Source organism: Hemicordylus capensis, chromosome 3 (assembly GCF_027244095.1).
Source record: "Hemicordylus capensis ecotype Gifberg chromosome 3, rHemCap1.1.pri, whole genome shotgun sequence".
In the NCBI taxonomy this organism is placed as follows: Eukaryota; Metazoa; Chordata; class Lepidosauria; order Squamata; family Cordylidae; genus Hemicordylus; species Hemicordylus capensis.
The window spans coordinates 314,380,624-314,398,448 of NC_069659.1; the positions used below are offsets into that span (position 1 = coordinate 314,380,624).

The 17,825-nt window shown below is 42.8% G+C and overlaps 1 protein-coding gene across 1 annotated transcript in view; it reads right to left on the reverse strand.

The window, feature by feature from the left end:
- The window catches only part of PCOLCE2 (procollagen C-endopeptidase enhancer 2), a 57,341-nt gene that overhangs the window by 7,913 nt on the left and 31,603 nt on the right, over positions 1 to 17,825 (reverse strand). The window contains exons 4-5 of the mRNA XM_053305347.1: positions 17,397 to 17,521; positions 9,159 to 9,295 (exon numbers count right to left, since the gene is read on the reverse strand). Coding sequence (XP_053161322.1) covers positions 9,159 to 9,295; positions 17,397 to 17,521 — 262 coding nt within the window. The remainder of the gene's footprint in view (positions 1 to 9,158; positions 9,296 to 17,396; positions 17,522 to 17,825) is intronic.

The following is a 17,825-nucleotide window of genomic DNA, read 5'->3' on the forward strand; positions in this document are numbered from 1 at the left end:
AAGCATCTGAATCATGGGCATATCCCTGTAAAAATGAGGGTTTACACAGCCTCTTTAAAGCAGAGGAGAGCAGGTTCATACCTGCTCTTCCTCTGATCACCGCCACTGCTGTAATCCCAGCACGCCCCCCAGCTATGCCCACAAGCTGGCAGGGTGTCTCCCAGCTGCACCTGTGCAACATAAACACGCACATGGCATTTGCGCATGCGCGGCGGCCATTTGTGTGGTCAGCATGGTGCATGGTCAGCATGCGCAGAGGCCTTGTGTATGCTGGCACAGCTGGGTAGAGTGCCAGAATTACGGCAATGCCGGCAATAGGAGGAGGAGCAGGTATGGCCCTGTTCTCCTACACTTTAAAGAAGCTGTGTAAGCTCTCATTTTTACAGGGATGTGCCCATTATTCAGGTGCTGAATCATGTTTTGGCACATCCCTAGAAGTGATTGTATGGAATCAAGGGAGGAGGAAAAGCTGGGTAGGACAGTGCTGCCCTACTCAGCTTTCAGTGCCAGGTTTGACCAAAGTAGGAGGAAAAGCTGTCCTACACAGCTTTTCCTCCTACCTTGCCTCCATACAGCTTTTCCTCCTACCTTGCCTCCACACAGCTTCCTCCTTCGCCTCCCTCCTAACCAAAAATTGGGAGCACACATAGCTCCCAAACCTGGGTAGGATGCTTGTCCTACCCAGTTTTTGGTTGTGTGAATGACCTCACAGTCCATCAGTTTGAGCTAATGATTAAAGCGAAAGCTTGAAGGTGGATTCAGAAATAAACTTCACGAATTTGAAACTCTTTCCCCACGCCCATTCCAAACTGGGCATACATGCCAAAGGAATTTGGATCTGGCTTATAATCCTGGCCTTCCACCCAGATTTACCTGGTGGCAGCAACAACAAAGTGAACTGTTAGTGACAGTCCCTTCATTACACCATACACACAGCTCTTGAGTACATGCAGCAGCATCTAGATCTCCATTCAGACATTATGTTGTACATGCACTGAGATGTCGGTATGCACATATGTGTTTTTGTGTAAATGAGTATATCTGCATTCATTTTAAATGCAAACCTAGATACTGGACCCTCAAATGCATGGTATCACCTTTTCATCAGTGCCATCCTGTTTATGGAATAGCCTCCCCATTTAGGCTTGCCTGGCACCATCATTATGTGGGGGGGGGGGGGTTTAGATGCGAAATGAAGACCTTTTTGATCACCTAGGCTTTTAAAAATGTTTTGTTCTGTTCTTAGCTGTATTTTATTGTAGTTTTGTTTTAATATGGGTCTATTGTATATTTTTATTTAATTGCTTTCAATTCAATCCAAACTTTATTTTGGTCATCAACCAGTAAAGAGAAAACAACCAAAAACTATTTACATAGCTGTGACAACTATTCAAAATAGAACAGGGCAGGATTATCCTAATTCATCTCAGAAATAGAAAAAAACAAACAAACCCCAAAACAAACACCACCGTACCTCAAATATACTACTACATTTAAATTCAGCAAGAATTTTGAATAATCCCACAATGGACTCTGTTTGCTTGGCCACATTATAAGTTATTATTTGATTCCGGCCCAATGAAAGAAAGAAAAATCTTCAGAATGGCCAGGGAACTTTGATATAAAAAGGAGATATAAAAATTTCACACAATTCCTTATAAAATAAGCAGTATAATGAAACATGCTTTACTGTCTCAACCTCACCCGAACCGCAGGGACACAAATGCTGTGGGTAAGGAATTTTAAGAAACCTTCCATCTAGTACCACAGAGGGAAGTACATCAAAGCAGACCAGGGAGAACATCCTCTGGTGCTTTAATACTGTGAGAGAGTTAAGAGAATCCAATGGCCTACTATTACAAATTAATCTTTTATGGACAGTGTGATCAGGAATGGAGCCCACATCTTTTTGCCATTCTGCATGTAGAATGTGCTGTTCTAAGGACAACTTAGCTTTCTCATACTCCAAAGGGATCAGAGAATCTGTAGAAAAGCCATGTGCTTGAACTTTTTGCTGCAAGGCTTTCATCCATGTGGACTGAAAGCCATCTACAAGGGTGAACAGGGCTAAACAAACTGGTAGATCAACTTCAGTCAGAATTTAAAAATAGCGATCCACACTCTGGTTTCAACTTTTGGAACCCCTGCTTATGAATATGACAAATATTAATATTTATATACTGCTTTTCAACAAAAAGTTCCCAAAGAGGTTTACATAGATCTAAATGAAAAAAATAAAATGGCTGCCCTGTCCCCAAAGGGCTCACCATCTAAAAAAGAAACGTAAGATAGACACCAGCAACAGCCACTGGAGGGCTGCTGTGCTGGGATAGGTAGGGCTAGTTGCTCTCCCTTTGCTAAATGAAGAGAATCGCCACTTTTAAAAGGTGCCTCTTTGCTCAGTTAGCAGGGAACTTCTAGTCGCATTAGAGACACACTGAGGCTATTCTCATGATCGGCCAAAATCGGGCTAACGGAGCCTAGCCCGATTTCGGCTGAGTGTGAGAACCACTGGGCTCGAAGGCGAGCCTGGTTTTTCTCCAAAGCAGGTGACCTGCTTTTGTAGCCCTCCCCTTAAATGGGGTTAGCAGAGTGAGCACTCCACTAACCCCATTTTTGTGATCATGTATTGCTGCAGCGCAGCTCTGCACTGCGGCAACGCACAGCCAGGAAGCTGAAACAAACCTCCCAGCCCTGGAGATCTCTCCAGGATGCCCCGCGTGCTTGCACGGGGCATCCTGGACCTTCTGGGGGCCGCACGGCCCCCGATCCCCACAGCCCCTGCCAGCTCTGTGACGGAGTCGGCAGTCAAGACGACTTGATTGTCTGTGGGGAGAGCGGGCTAAGCCAGCTCTCCCGGCAAACCCCCTCACCTCAGTGAGATACTTGAAATGTTGCCCTCAAAATTTTTGACCGTATAACTTCGAGCACTGAGAAAGAGGGGGTATGGGCCAAGCTGTGCTCTGTATAAGAGCTGCAACAATGATTTAACTTCATAAAGGTTGATAGCTGCCAGGATAAAGAAACTTCCTCTTGAGTGGAAAAATCTCAGGAAACTGGTTGACATACAGATTATACGATTGTTGAACATAACATGTGAATAAAGCACAGGATGTCAGGAATGGGGTGCATGTTCCATCTCATCCCATTCCCTGCCCCGATCAATGTTCTACTTCTGATTTCTTGTTGTGGAAGTTAGTACACCAAGATTCTCAACTTCCTATCATTAGTTAGGATAAATTCCAGTCCTCGCACTTTCTTCCCTCCCTTCATAATTATCAGAGATATATTTTACACATTCATCTAAGTGTTACCTACAAAAAGGATTAACTCCTTTTTCTATTCCAGTGATCTATGTGACTGAACATTTTCTATCAAAGAAAATTGCTTTTAGGATTTATTTTTTTTAAGGAATCCCTCCTGGGTCAGACTAGGTCCTCTAGTCCAACATCCTTTTTCTTAGAATAGTCTGTCAAATGCTTCGAGGATATCAAGGCAGCAGTCACACTCACTGTTTGTCCCCCTTCAACTGGTATTCAGAGGAACTCTCTCTGAATGTGGAGGTACCTTCTAACTGTCATAGATAATAGCTCTTGATGCTCCATGAATTTGTCTCACCCCCTTTTAAAGTCATCTAAACTATCAGTCATCTAGGAGCTGGTAACGTATGGAATTCACTACGTGATGTGTGAAGAAGCACTTCCTTTAGTATGTCCATAATCTACTGGCAGTAAATCTCACTGGGTGAGAAAGGAAGGAACATTACTATCAACTTTCTACACACCATTCATCATTTTAAAAGCCTCTTATGTCCTCCTTAGTAGTAGTTTTTTTCTAAATACAAAAGCTCCATATGATCTGGTCTGCTCTTCATAAGGAAAGTGTTCCAATCCCTTGATCACTTTGGGACTCTCCTATTTTGTACCTTTTCCAGCTTTATTACATCTTTTTTGAAATGGGATAAGTACTATGACTGGAGCACTATTCCAAACTACCATCTATCTGTCATTTCAAAATGCACAGGAATACGTTTTGAAAGACAGTTTTGAAAATTTTGTAAACAAACTGATATTGGGAATGGTAACTTACTGCAGGGCTTGGTAATTTCCAGGCTCCATATCGCAATGGCACCTGGAAATTTAGGAGTGGCACCTGAGCCAGGCAACAGATGGATGTGACCAAGAACAGGATGGAGCCACTCGTCCCGCCTTGTTCTTACTCCTGATCACATCAGTCAATTGCTTGTCTGAGCAAGATAGACACTAGGGATGTGCACAAACAGCGATTAGAACTGCAGTTTGAGCACTTTTTGGGCAGGGGAGCTGGGAACTTTAAGAAAATGGAGCAGGTCCTTACCTGCTCTCCACTGCCCCATGCAGCATCCTGCTGGGGTGGCGTGCATTCCAGTAACCCCTGTGCAGCACCAGCACACACATGGCATCTGCTCATGCACTTGCCCATGCACCAGAGCCATTTGTGTGGTCAATATGGTGTTGCTGACCACACAAATGGTGCCTGCATATGTGGACATCATATGCGTGCTGGCGCCACACGGGCTTTATAGGAACACATACCGCCCCAGCAGGAAGCTGCATGGAGCTGTGGAGAGCTCTTTTTCTTAAAGTTCCCGGTCCTCCTGCCCAAAAAGTACTCGAACCATGGTTTGTGCACATACCTAATGGAGTGAGCAAAAAAGTCAGAGTTCGCTCTCCCCCGCATACTGAGTGGAACGTATTACTGGGGGCAAGCAGTGAATCTGCCCCTCCCCTTGAAGCAGAAGGCAATCTGGCTCCTACATTTTTGGGCTGGATCTTAGAGCCAAAGAAATTTGTTGAAGCCTGGATTACTGTGGCTTTTAGGATGACATCTTTACATCATATAACATTATGCTCGACTCCTTTGTGGACTATTGTCAGTACAGCATAATTAAAAAGCATGTTTTGTTCCCATACAACCAGTCATTTGAAATTATCAGCCCATAAATCCGTCTTTAAAACATCCAGAGATGGGGAGGTTCTAATTTCATTAAGAAGCACATTCCAAAGTCCTGGGGCAACACTAGAAAAGGCCCGGTTTCGAGTCGCCACCAACTGAGCCAGTGACAACTGCAACCGGACCTTCCCAGATGATCTTAATAGGCAGCAGGATTCTTGAAGAAGAAGGTGTTCTCTTAAATACCTTGTACCCAAGCCATTTAGGGCTTTATAGGTAATAATCAGCACTTTGTATTTTGCCTGTAAACTTACTGGCAGCCAGTGTAGTTTTTTTAAAATGCGTAAAATGTGATCTCTTTGGGTAACCCCAGAGACCAAACTGGCTGCTGCATTCTGTACCAACTGCAGTTTCCAGACTATGTACAAAGGCAACCCAACCTAGAGCACATTGCAGTAGTCAAGTCTGGATGTTACAAGCAATGTACCACTGCTCTAAGGTCGTTTATCTGAAGTTATGTAGCTGGCATATCAGCCAAAGCTGATAGAAAGCTCTCCTTCAGCCATGGTTGGAGACAGGCCTATAGGTTGGAGACAGGCCTATAATTACCTAATTCTGAGGGGTCCAATCCAGGTTTCTTCAATTCTGCATTCTGCCCTCCCTCAGAGAAGCATTAATTATCTTAACAAGACCCCACTCCAATGACTTCCCTGCTAGATCGTAGAAGCCAAGTTGGATAGGAATATAGGAAACTGCCATATACTGAGTCAGACCATAGATCCAACTAGCTCAGTATTGTCTACACAAACTAGCAGCAGCTTCTATAAGGCAGGAATCTCTCTCTCAGCCCTATATTAGAGATGCCAGGGAGGGAAGTTGGAACTTTCTGCTCTTCCCAGAGCGGCTCCATCCGCTAAGGGGAATATCTTAGAGTGCTCACACTTCTAGTCTCCCTTTCATATGCAACCAGGGTGAACCCTGCTTAGCTAAGAGGACAAGTCATGCTTGCTACCACAAGACCACCTTTCCTTCCTATCAAGAGGACAGGTAGTAAGGTCAAGTGTCCCAAGCAGTTTGTCTACATCCTTGGGAGTCACAAACTGAAACTGATCTAATTTAACCATACAAGAGGAGCAGAGTCTCCACAGTAGGCTCTGTAGTAACTAGAGTCTAGTTCAGCTCGAATACAAGATATTTTATCTGCAAAAAACTCATTAAACATCACAATGGGTAACTGATGGATCCAAGTTCTCATTCAAGGGAGGAGGGGCATGTACTAGCCTTCTCACAACCCGAGACAACTCCACTGGAAAATGTCATTTATGTTTATAAAAGCCAACAGCATTACTTTATGAAATTGTTTTATCAGCATGCAGTTTTAAACTGCAGGTCAATGTCTGTAATGCACTTAAAAGCAAACCTCACTAAAAGTACCTATCTGAACCTGCTTCTATAATTACATTGCTATTGGCTGTCTTTTCTTTCAGGCTGAATACCCTTCGCTACAAGCAAAGCAGCTCCTCATTATAGTGGTATTTCTAGAGGCTTTAAGCCTGAAATTGAATTTTCTCAGGGAGGTGGGATGGCTTTACTAGAAAGATTTTTCACACTCCAAGTTATGATCTTTGGTATAATATTACACTAAGAGGAAAATGTAGGAATTTATTACGGAAAGTAATAGACATACCACACAATTTAAAAACCTTCTTGAAATTGAAATGGCAGCTATATCAGCTACTTGCACACTTACAATGAGACTGCAGAATTGCAACCAAAAGGAAAACAAACAACCGTTATATCACACTATTATCTGACTTCTAAACAGCTCACACTGTCATATTCCAAAGGCCTTAGTAAGGGAGGAAATGTTTTAGTAGGCTATGGATTACATTAGTTCTTGAGTATCTTCTATGAGTTCATCTAAAAGCATTTTAACTTAATACACGATCTAACTGGAACAGAAACATTTTCATGTATTTTATTGTAATGCCTCATGTTACTTAGGGTTAAGCTGAGAGGTCTCAGAGATCCTCATGCATGGCCAAGGAAGGATGTCAGCACTCCCTGACAGCGCCATTTTATAGAAATGAGTATTTCACTGGTGCACTCATTTTGTTATTTATTTATTACATCCTTTCATGGACACCCAAGATAATGTAGTGTTTCTACACTAATTCACAAAATGAGTGGTTTTAAATAGGGTTATCTCCCTTTTAAAACATTGTTGTCAATTAATAATAAGTTTTACATGATTAGAAGATGCAAAAGGAGATGATTAAAAGGTGTAAAAGGCACCTTATTAATGGGATAGGACAACCAAAATGGTTAGGGAGGTCTGGAACCTACCTGCAAAAAAGGCATGTTTCTAGCTTTTGTGGTTTGATCTGGAACTTTCATGCCAGTGAGTGAATCAGTGAGGACTCTGAGTTTGCAAGCACCCCACCAATGGAAAAGTAGGACATGAGTGCTGGCTTTGAGTAATTCCAAACCCTGTCCTCACTGCTGCAGAGTTCACAGAGCCTCTGTGGCTCCTAAGAATTCTGTCACTGCTATAGAATTTTGTAACACTGCTCCAATTATTCCCAATAGGAGTAGCCTGGGGCAGAGCCATCATTGCGCAGGGGGTTCAAAGAACCTGGGCCACCATGCTCAAGGGCCACACCTGGCACCCCAGCCACATCCCCTGCATCTGACATCAGACACAGGGGGCATGACCATGTTAGCAAGGAAATTTTGGCCGGCGCCACATTTGCAGCACAGCCGGGAGCACCTCTCCCTGCCAGGGGGTGTGGCTAGGGCAGCGGGAGCCACCACCAAACTGAACAGGTGCCACTGGCATACTCGTTCCGCCAGTAGGAGCAGCACTGCTACAATGGCGACACAAATTATTGAGTGATGGAGGCTCGGTGTGCTTTGTAGCAGCAAGGACACAGCTTAGAATCACATAGCGTGGTATGAAAGCCTGTAATGTTATAGTCATGATGCCTACTAAATATCGTTATAAAATAGTACTTGTTATTCACCTTTGCAGCTACAGTAAAATTCCATGCAAAGGAAATCCTCTCTAATAAAACGCTTGGTGTCCGTCCGTGGACGGGCACCAAGCGTGTGTTCGTGCCTCCCTGCCCTGTTCTGCGCCTGCGCGAAGCGCAGGCGCAGAACAGGGCAAGGGAGACATGAGGGCCGGCACCCGGTGGCCATCTTGGGCGGCCAGAAGCGGCTGCCCCGAAGAAGCCGGGAATGCGGGGAAGGAGGAGACTGGCCGAGGCGGCGGCGAAGCCGCCGCCTCGGCCAGAGGACGCAGCGCGGCCAAGGCGGCGGTGGAGCCGCGCCGCCGAAGCCGGGCGGGGGGAGGAGGTGACGGGGTAAGCCGGCCGAGGTGGCGGCAGAGCCGCCGCCGAGGCCTGGCACCGCCGCCGCAGCCAGGCGGCTGCGAGTCCTTGGGGCCCTTGCCCGTCCGGGGAGACCGGCCGGGAATCTGAGGCGGGGGCGGACCGGACCGGCAGCGGCGCCCCCAGAGTCTGCCCGGCCACCACCACCGCCACCGCCCACTCTCCCGCCCTCCCAGCTGCCCACATACTCCTTCCCCGCTCCCCCCCCCGCAAATGATTAAGGGCCAAAACGGCCCAGAAGAATGCCTCCGCGGCCGCCGCCATGGCCGCCAACCGCCCTCCCAGCTGGCCGAGACTTCCTTACCCAAAGCAGCCCGCGACAGTCGGGCGATCAAAAATCCATTTTTTGCGAAGAAGAGAGGAGCTCCGGAACAGAGCTCCTCTCTGTGCTAAGCCAATGCCCAAACTGCTGCTATGGACGCAAAGGACGCCTATTCCTTTGCGTCCATAGCAGCAGTTTGGGCATTGGCTTAGCACAGAGAGGAGCTCTGTTCCGGAGCTCCTCTCTTCTTCGCAAAAAATGGATTTTTGATCGCCCGACTGTCGCGGGCTGCTTTGGGTAAGGAAGTCTCGGCCAGCTGGGAGGGCGTGGGGGGGGAGGCCAGAGGAAGTGGGGCGGGGGGGGGAACTCTCCCCTACTAGCGCCCGTTATCACAACGGGCCTGAAACACTAGTCAGTTATAACACACCAAAGGATAAGCGTTGTTTAATGGAAAAGCTCTATTGAGAGAACGAGCAGGCTGACACTGCAACAACAAAGGCTGTGCAGTTATTTTCTCTTTTCAGAGGATTTGAAAACAAAGTAATCTAAATAAAATGAGTACTATTACTTACGCTGGTGGGCTGTCTCCACAATATTTCCCAATTCTTCTAGCATCATTAATCTCCCCACCATTAAACACAGCCACGTAGTCATATCGACAGTAGTTATCTCTCTCCACATCAAATTTTTCAAACTTCAGCTCTATTAACTGCAAGAAAAGAAGTAGGAATCTAATTAAAATATTTTATGGTGAATTAATGCTCCATGTTTTCACCCTTTAAATTTAAACTAGCCTACTGCTTTTCATGATAAACCTAAATCACAAAGGTCTTCAAAAGCCATCCAATCTGACTCCTTTTAACCCTCTTTTCAAAACCTCCAAAACAGGTGATCCTGAAACAATTTGTACAATGCAGTGCATTTAAAGACACAAATACAGTGTACATGCTATGGGGAATGTAAATGGGTGTGTTCAGCACCTGATAGGATCAAACTCTTAATTATTATTTGCAGTGCTTATAAGTTTGGGTAGTAATAACTAGCATGAGGAAACAAGAGAATTGGCAACAGAAAGCCAAGGATCATCCTATGAAACTGAAGGCTGGGAAATTTAGGACCAAACAAAAGGAAGTATTTTTTCACACACAGCTCATAATTAATCTATGGAATTCGCTGCCATGGGATGTGGTGATGGCCAATGGCTTGGATGGCTTTAAAATTGGCTTATACAAATTCATGGAAGACAGGTCTATCAATGGCTACTAGTCTGGTGGATATTGGCTACCTCCAGCCCAAGAGGCAAGATGCCTCTAAGTACCAGTTGCAGGGGAGCAACATCAGGAGAGAGGGCACGCCCTCACCTCTTGCCTGTGGGCTTTGCAGAAACATCCGGTGGGCCACTGCATGGAACAGGAGGCTGGGCTTGATAGGACTTGGGCCTGATACAGCAAGGCTGTCCTTATGTTCTAAACCAGTTAGTATTAATTTTCTGTGATAGTATGTTGGGAAGCATTTTCTAACAAAATACTTGATTGAACGATCTATAGTAACTGAACTGAATGTACAAGAGAAAGCAAAATAAAAGTATGATCATGGCAACTTCCCTGTAAAACTAATGGTCAGTTCTGATTACATGTTTTACAATTACTGAAGGGTTTTTGGAGCTATTCCCAATTATTTCCAAAGCTGTCAAAGTTAAAATGTATCAGCTAGGAAATGTATTTTCAGTGTATCAGCTATGCAACTTATTTAGGGCGAACATCATAAATAGAATTATAACCGTCTTAAATACAGCTGATGAGATTTTTGTTGAACTGCCTGCAATCCAAATGCTGACATAGTGGAGTGCAGAGATTCCTAAGCTAGGGTCCATGGAAACTTTGGGGTCCATGGCGTAGGTAGGTCCAAGTAGTCTGTGAAAAATCTTTGTTGCATTGGCTCATATGCTGTGTTGGTTAACATGGGTGGTTCAATACCACTAATGCTTATGCAAATGTCTAAAACACTGTTGGCAGTCATGCAGAACAGTCTTGTTCCACTGAGACTTTAAATTGTGTAATTGTGGAATGCCACATCCATTGGAAATAATGGGCTTAGTGGTGTGTAACTGTGATTGTGCAATTTTAAGTTGCAGCAGAATATGGCTGTTCTGCAACACTGCAAGCGATGCTTTTGATGCTCACAGCAGCATGGGTGGTGCTGAACCATCCGCATTACCCTGCACAGCATGTGAGCCACTGAATTTAATTTGCTCCCTAGTGAATAAAAATTAAGTTATTGGCTGACATGATGAGAAAAATAATTTTGATTTTCAAAGTAATTTTTCTTAATTTCTCTGCTTTGTAAACTACTTTGTGAACTCCTTGCTGAAAAGTAATGTAAATATGCATAATAATATATAAATATTCATATTTAAATATTATAAATGCATATTATATATACATTTCAAACTATTCAATTTCTTTTTATTTTATGAAATTTTCAATTTATTGTAAAATTTTAAATTTTTACTCTGTTTTATATTGTGTTTTAATTTTTGTACACCACCTAGAAATGTACATATCAGGTGGTATAAAAATATGATAAATCAATAAATAATAAAGTTGTTCCATTGAAATTAAAAGGACATTTTAATTTCAATAGGTTTGCTCTAAGTAATTTTCCTCATCATGTAGGCTTTTGATAATAACTATCTTAAGTACTTATTTTTTTCCTCCAACTGTTATATGCCTTGTCAAAATGTATTATATACATTTATATATTGTCAAAATGTATAATATACATTATATATTGTCAAAATGTATTATATACATTTACAGGCCTTCTAAAAATGTATTATATAAATTGAGTGGGTGTCCATGGGTAATACTTGCAGATCTGGGGTGTCTGTAGGTGCTAAAAGGTTAAGAACTCCTAATGTGGTGTATACTGATGTAAAGGTAAAATTGTACCGTTGAGTCCTGGTGACCACAGAGCCATATGGTTTTCTTTGGAAGAATACAGGAGGGGTTTAGCCTTACCATTTCCCTCACAGTATGAGATGATGCCTTTCAGCATCTTCCTATATAGCTGCTGCCCGATATAGGTGTTTCCCATAGTCTGGGAAACATACCAGTGGGGATTTGAACCAGCAACCTCTTGCTCCCTAGGCAAGTTACTTCCCCACTGCGCCATTAGGTAGCTACGCTATATTGATGTAGTCTGCATATATACAGGTGAAATTCAATAGAAGCCACTTAAGCCACTCAGTTTTAACTGATGGTTTGTAGGCCACCTTGAGTGCCTAATAGTAGAAAGTCAGGATAAAAAAAGAACATGAATGAATGAGAAGCTATAGTGGGTTATTGCCTAGAGAACAAAAGCAGTTCTTCAGAGAGCCTTATCTCTTGTTGCATCAAGACAGCTTGCAATTCTGAAGGGATGTTTAATGATGCAATAGAAAGAAAACAGAAGTAGACATGTATATGATAACAATGGCTGGCTCTAACCAAGTGAAGGCATTGTCTGGCTTCAGTATAAAGCCTGGCTGAATTCTATTAAATTCTCAAGAGAATGAACATTCCCCCTCTGAAGTATGGATGAACTTCTGCTGTCCTTTTAATAGGACACTGCCAAGGATGGTTCTTTCCCTGTACAGCAGTGCCACATGATTTCATGAACTTTTTCCTTGTTTGGTTAGTTTCTTGAACTCGATGTACTCCCAGTCTCTAGTGCTGGACTGCAATCTCCCCTGATTATTTTTTAAAAGACTGAGCAGGACTGTGGCTATCCCCTTCACCAAGGCTAGATGGTATCAGTTATATGGAGAGAAAGGCTGCAATGCTAAGCTAAGAATAAAATGCTTCCCCACAACCACCACTCTACACCCACACTTTATCTAACCTCAGGGGACCAGAGTCCTCCACAGAATCATTATGGGTGACAATATGAGGACTGAAAGGGAATGTGTTACTAGAGACGTGCTATTACCCTCCAGATCAAAACACTGAGACTGACCTGGAGTCGGAGAAGCAAATCAGAGAGGCATCGGAGAAAGACAGAGCTGTAATAATGGGTGATTTATATTACCCACACATAGACTGGGCAAATTCACTTGCAGGTATTGACAGAGAGACCAAATTTCTAGAAATGGTAAATAACTGTGTCTTAGAATAGTTGATTGTGGAACCAACCAGAGAGAAGGCGACCTTGGACTTAATCTTGCGTGGTGTCCAGGAGCTGGTGTGAGATGTCAGAGTTGTAGAACTATTGGGGAACAGTGACCATTGTGTGATTCAGTTCACACTCAATTCAGCTTATACGAGTGGAGCATTGACAAGGAAGTCCAACACGGATGCGTTGGACTTCAGAAAAGGAAACTTCTCAAAAATTAGAGGACTGGTAAAAAAGAAGCTGAAAGGGAAAGTCAGGAGGGTCAGATCACTCCAGAAAGCATGCAACCTATTGAAAACCACAATAATATAATCTCAGTTGGAATGTATACCGGGAAGGAGGAAAGGTACCACCAAGTTCAGGAGGACTCCAGCATGGCTAACAAGTAGAATCAGGAAAGCTATAAAAGGGAAGAAGACTTCCTTCAGAAAATGGAAGTCCTGCCCAAGTGAATATAATAGAAAGGAACATAAACTCTGGCAAAATAAATGCAAGGAGACACTAAAAGGATGCAAAAAGAGAGTTTGAGGAGCATATAGCTAGAAGTGACAAGGGGAATTTCAAAATCAGAAGCAGAAAACCTGCCAGGGAGGCAGTTGGACCCTTAGATGATGAGGGTATTAAAGGGGTTATTAAACTGGATAACGAGATTGCAGAGCAGCTGAATGAGTTATTTGCATCTGTCTTCACAATGGAGAATACTGACCATATATTTGCTCCGGAAATGAACTTCTCAGACTCGGAAGCTGGAGAACTAGGCCAATTTGAGTTGACGAGAAAATTAAAAAATTGCCAGGGCCAAATGGCATCCACCCAAGAGTTTTGAAGGAATTCAAATGTGAAATTGCTGATCTTCTAGCAAAAATATGTAACTACAATCAGAGGACTGGAAAGTAGCTAATGTTAACTCTGCTTTTCAAAAAGGGATCCAGCGGGGATCCGGGAAACTACAGGCTGGTTAGCTTAACTTCTGCGCCTGATAAATTGATGGAAAGCATACTTAAGGACAAAATTGTTCAACATATAGAAGAATAGGCCTTAATGAAGACAAACCAGCATGATTTCTGCAATTTCACTAATCTTTTCGAGTTCGTTGAGAGTATGAACACCATGTGAATAATGGTGATCCAGTTGACATAGTATACTTGGACTTCCAAAAAGCTTTTGACAGAATTCCCCACCAAAGGCTCTTAAGTAAATTTAGCAGTCATAGGATAAGGGGACAGGTTCATGTGTGGATTGGTAACTGGATGAAGGACAGGAAGCAGACAGTAGGAATAAATGGAGAGTTTTCACAATGGAGGGAAGAAAGAAGGAGGGTCCCCCAGGGATCTGTACTGGGACCAGTGCTCTTTAACTTATTCATAAATGATCTAGAAATTGGGATAACCAGTGAAGTTGCCAAATTGGAGATGACACTAAACTATTTGGGGTAGTGAAATACAAAACAGATTATGAAGAGCTCCAAAAAGATCTCTCCAAACTGGGTGAGTGGGTGACAAAATGGCAAATGAGGTTCAATGTAAATGCATAATGGGCAAAAACCCCAACTGATGGACAGCTCATTGAAAGTGTTGATTCAGTGCATGCCAGTGTTCCCTCTAAAAGGGATTTCCAGATGTCCACTACAACTCCCAGCATCCCCAGCTGCCATGGCCTTTGGGCTGAGGATTATGGGAGTTGTAGTCACCCTGGAGAAAATCTATCTATGTGGTCGCTAAGAGTCAACACCAACTTGACAGCAATCAATCAGTCAGTCAGTCAACAACATCTGAGAATCCTTTTTAGAGACAACATTGGTGCATGGCAGCTGTGAAAAAGGCAAATTCCATGCTAGGGGTCATTAGGAAAGGGATTGAAAATAAAAATGCTAATATTATAATACCTATATACAAAGCTATAGTGTGGCCACATCTGGCGTACTGCTTACAGTTCTGGTCTCCACACCTCAAAAAGGACATTATAGAACTGGAAAAGGTGAAGAAGAGAGCAACCAAGATGATTAGGGGCTTGGAGCACCTTACTTATGAGGCCAGGCTACAGCATCTGGGGCTTTTTAGTTTGGAAAAGTGGCAACTATGAGAATACATGATAGAGGTGTATAAAATTATGTATGGAGTAGAGAGAGTGGACAGAAAGAAATTATTCTCCCTCTGTTACAACACTAGAACCAGGGGTCATCTCATGAAACTAAAGGCCAGGAAATTTAGGACTGACAAAAGGAAGTACTGTTTCACACCACACATAATTAATCTATGGAATTCTCTAACTCTGGATGTGGTGACGGCCACTAGTTTGGATGGCTTTATAAGGGGCTTAGACAAATTCACGGACAACAGGCCTATCAATGGTACTAGTCTGGGGCTATAGGCCAGCTCCAGCCTCAGAGGCAAGATGCCCCTAAATACAAGTTGCAGGGGAACAACAGCAGGAGAGAGGCCATGTCTTGCCTGTGGGCTTGTCAGAGGCATTTGGTGGGCCACTGTGTGAAACAGGATTCTGGACTAGATAGGCCTTGGGCCTGATCCAGCAGGGCTGTTATTCTCTTGGTTCATTCACAATTCGATGCTATCCCGATGAACTAAAAATACAACAAAAGTGGTAAGGTAGAGAACCAAGACCCTGATACATTAGTAGCTATATGCCTGTACAAATAGGCATATTTTCAGATGTTTTGAAATAAGGACAGTTTCTCAAGAATCAGAACCAAAAGAGAGAAGAATACACCAATGGAATGATGTGATTCAATGACAGTGGAAAAGATTTTCAGGCATGTTTGGGAATAAATGAAAGCATTCAAAGTACTTTACACTTTATCATCTTCAATAAAATCACTGATTATCCATAGGATTGTTAAATGATCTGTATATAGCAAGCAAAGAATGTGGATTAAAGATGAATACAGGAGAAGATTAAGCCCAGTACAAAAACACAGCCCCAGTTTTTTGTTTTTTTTTAAGTTATCTTGATCAATGCAGGGAGAGAAAAATGAAGGATCAGAAGACTATATTTATCTTGGACAGCTCTTTCATTTGAAGGATTATGGTCATGAGAAGCAGATTAAAAGGCAACTCAAAGTGTCATGGAAAAGGTTTCAGAAATCTAAATGTAGATATGAAAAGCAACCAACCTACCAAATATGCTTGAAGATAAAGGTATTCAATCACTATGTGTCGCCTGCCATAATATAGTTTATGGAGCAGAAACCTGGGCAACAACAAAAAAGACAGAGCAAAGATTGAGTAGCCTGCATAGCATGAAAATGAGTGTTAGTAGGACTGGTCTGGGGTGATAAAAGGATATGAGACTTGACAAAATGATTCCAGTCTCAAGAAGCGAAATGGTAACATGCTTGTTGCTAGGAAAACTGCTGGGAATGATCAAGTTGATTATGAAATTAAACCTGAAAGATGGGCAAAGGGAACCGAATGAATTTGACAGTGGTTAACTACCAAGTATAACTGATTATACTTGCTTCAGGATAGATCACAGAAAATAATTAATGTCCTTGACTGAAAAATGCACCTCTTGATGTTCTTAAACGAAAAACTTACTTCCTTGTAAATTTTGATTAAATGATAATTTAGTAGCATTTACTCCAGTGCTCATATACACTGAGGAAAAATCTCATTTCTTTTCTTTTTAAAAATATCCCTTTTCTATTCAATATAGTTAAAAGTCTAAACAAAAATAATGTTCACACAAAAATAGATTTTACTGAGGACACAGTAAAAATTGAGAAAACAAGAAAACTAGGAGCAAATTAACACAGATGAAAGTGTATGAAGCAAGAATAGAGTTTATCTATGTCAGGTGTCTAGAAAGAAAGTTTATAACTTTACCTAAAAGAGAAGTTTCATTTGTTGGATTTAGCAGCTGCGTAATTAACTGGAATAACAATCAGTGCTGAACGTGAAACCTACTATGATAATATGAACATTTTATTATGTGTGGACCTAAGAACAGCAGAAGACATGTTAAGTCTCCTATTACATCTCATATCCATGGGATTGCTGTCAGCACTCTCTCTACCACCACATGGCAGTTCAGTCATATATGGAATGCCTAGCTAATCAAGAGGCAGTTTGATAACTGGTTGGGAAGGGCTTTCTTTTGAGTAACAGTTTTCATAGCTTCGGTCAGGGTAAGCTTAGCCTCCATCCTTCTAGTTGGCCCAGTTGGCACAGCTCACACCAGGAGCTTTCCCAGACGGCAAGCTTTACTGCAGGTTTACTGTGAAGCTTTTATGCGAGTTCAAAGCTGCCCCCCAAAAAACTGATGCAAAAAGTGGATTTTTTAACCCCATATGTAAATTGGGCTACATTCTAATGTGCAGTGAAAAACCCGAATTGTGTGTGAAGTGCTCCCTGATAGCTTGCAGGGACTTCGGGGTAAATCTGGCCAATATGTGAATGCACCCCCTCCATTCCAGAGGAGATGCAGGCTAAAAGCCAGATGTGGAAAACTTCCAGGAGCCACTGGACAGTTTGTGAGCTGGTAGGGGGATGCAGGCAGTTGGAAGAAAGTGGTGAATTCCAAGCAGGCAGGCAAGCTCTAGAAATGTTGTTGGGCTTGGAGGAGAGGTGAGAACGGAGGCATTTTGCAGACAGAAAAGAGGATGGGTGAATCTGGAAATCATAAATTTTAAGACAACTCACCTGATTTTTTGGAGCTACAATATGCCATGAACAGGTCACTCCTGCTGGGTAATCGCGATCAGGCCAATTAGGAGTTTTAAAGGATCCAGAAGGTTTATCGAGTCGTCCCCCACAGTACTGATCTCCTGAAAATGCACAAAATAATGTTAAACAAACACACAATTTCATGTAACTGGATTTCCCAACTCTTATAAAGCACACAGCAATCCCAGTCTGCTGCAGCCCTCTTGCCCAGTCCAGCATTGAGCACTTATAATGCTCTTTGTGTCAATTTATTATTGAGCCCTTGTAGATGCTAATATAAAAATTTCAGCTGTTCCACTTCCATATGGCATATCCCACCTCACCCCCAAGTCAGAACTCTTGTTCTACGTCTTCCTGGCTAGGCAACCCTGGGGTTTGGAAATGAATCAACACTAGAGCAAATTC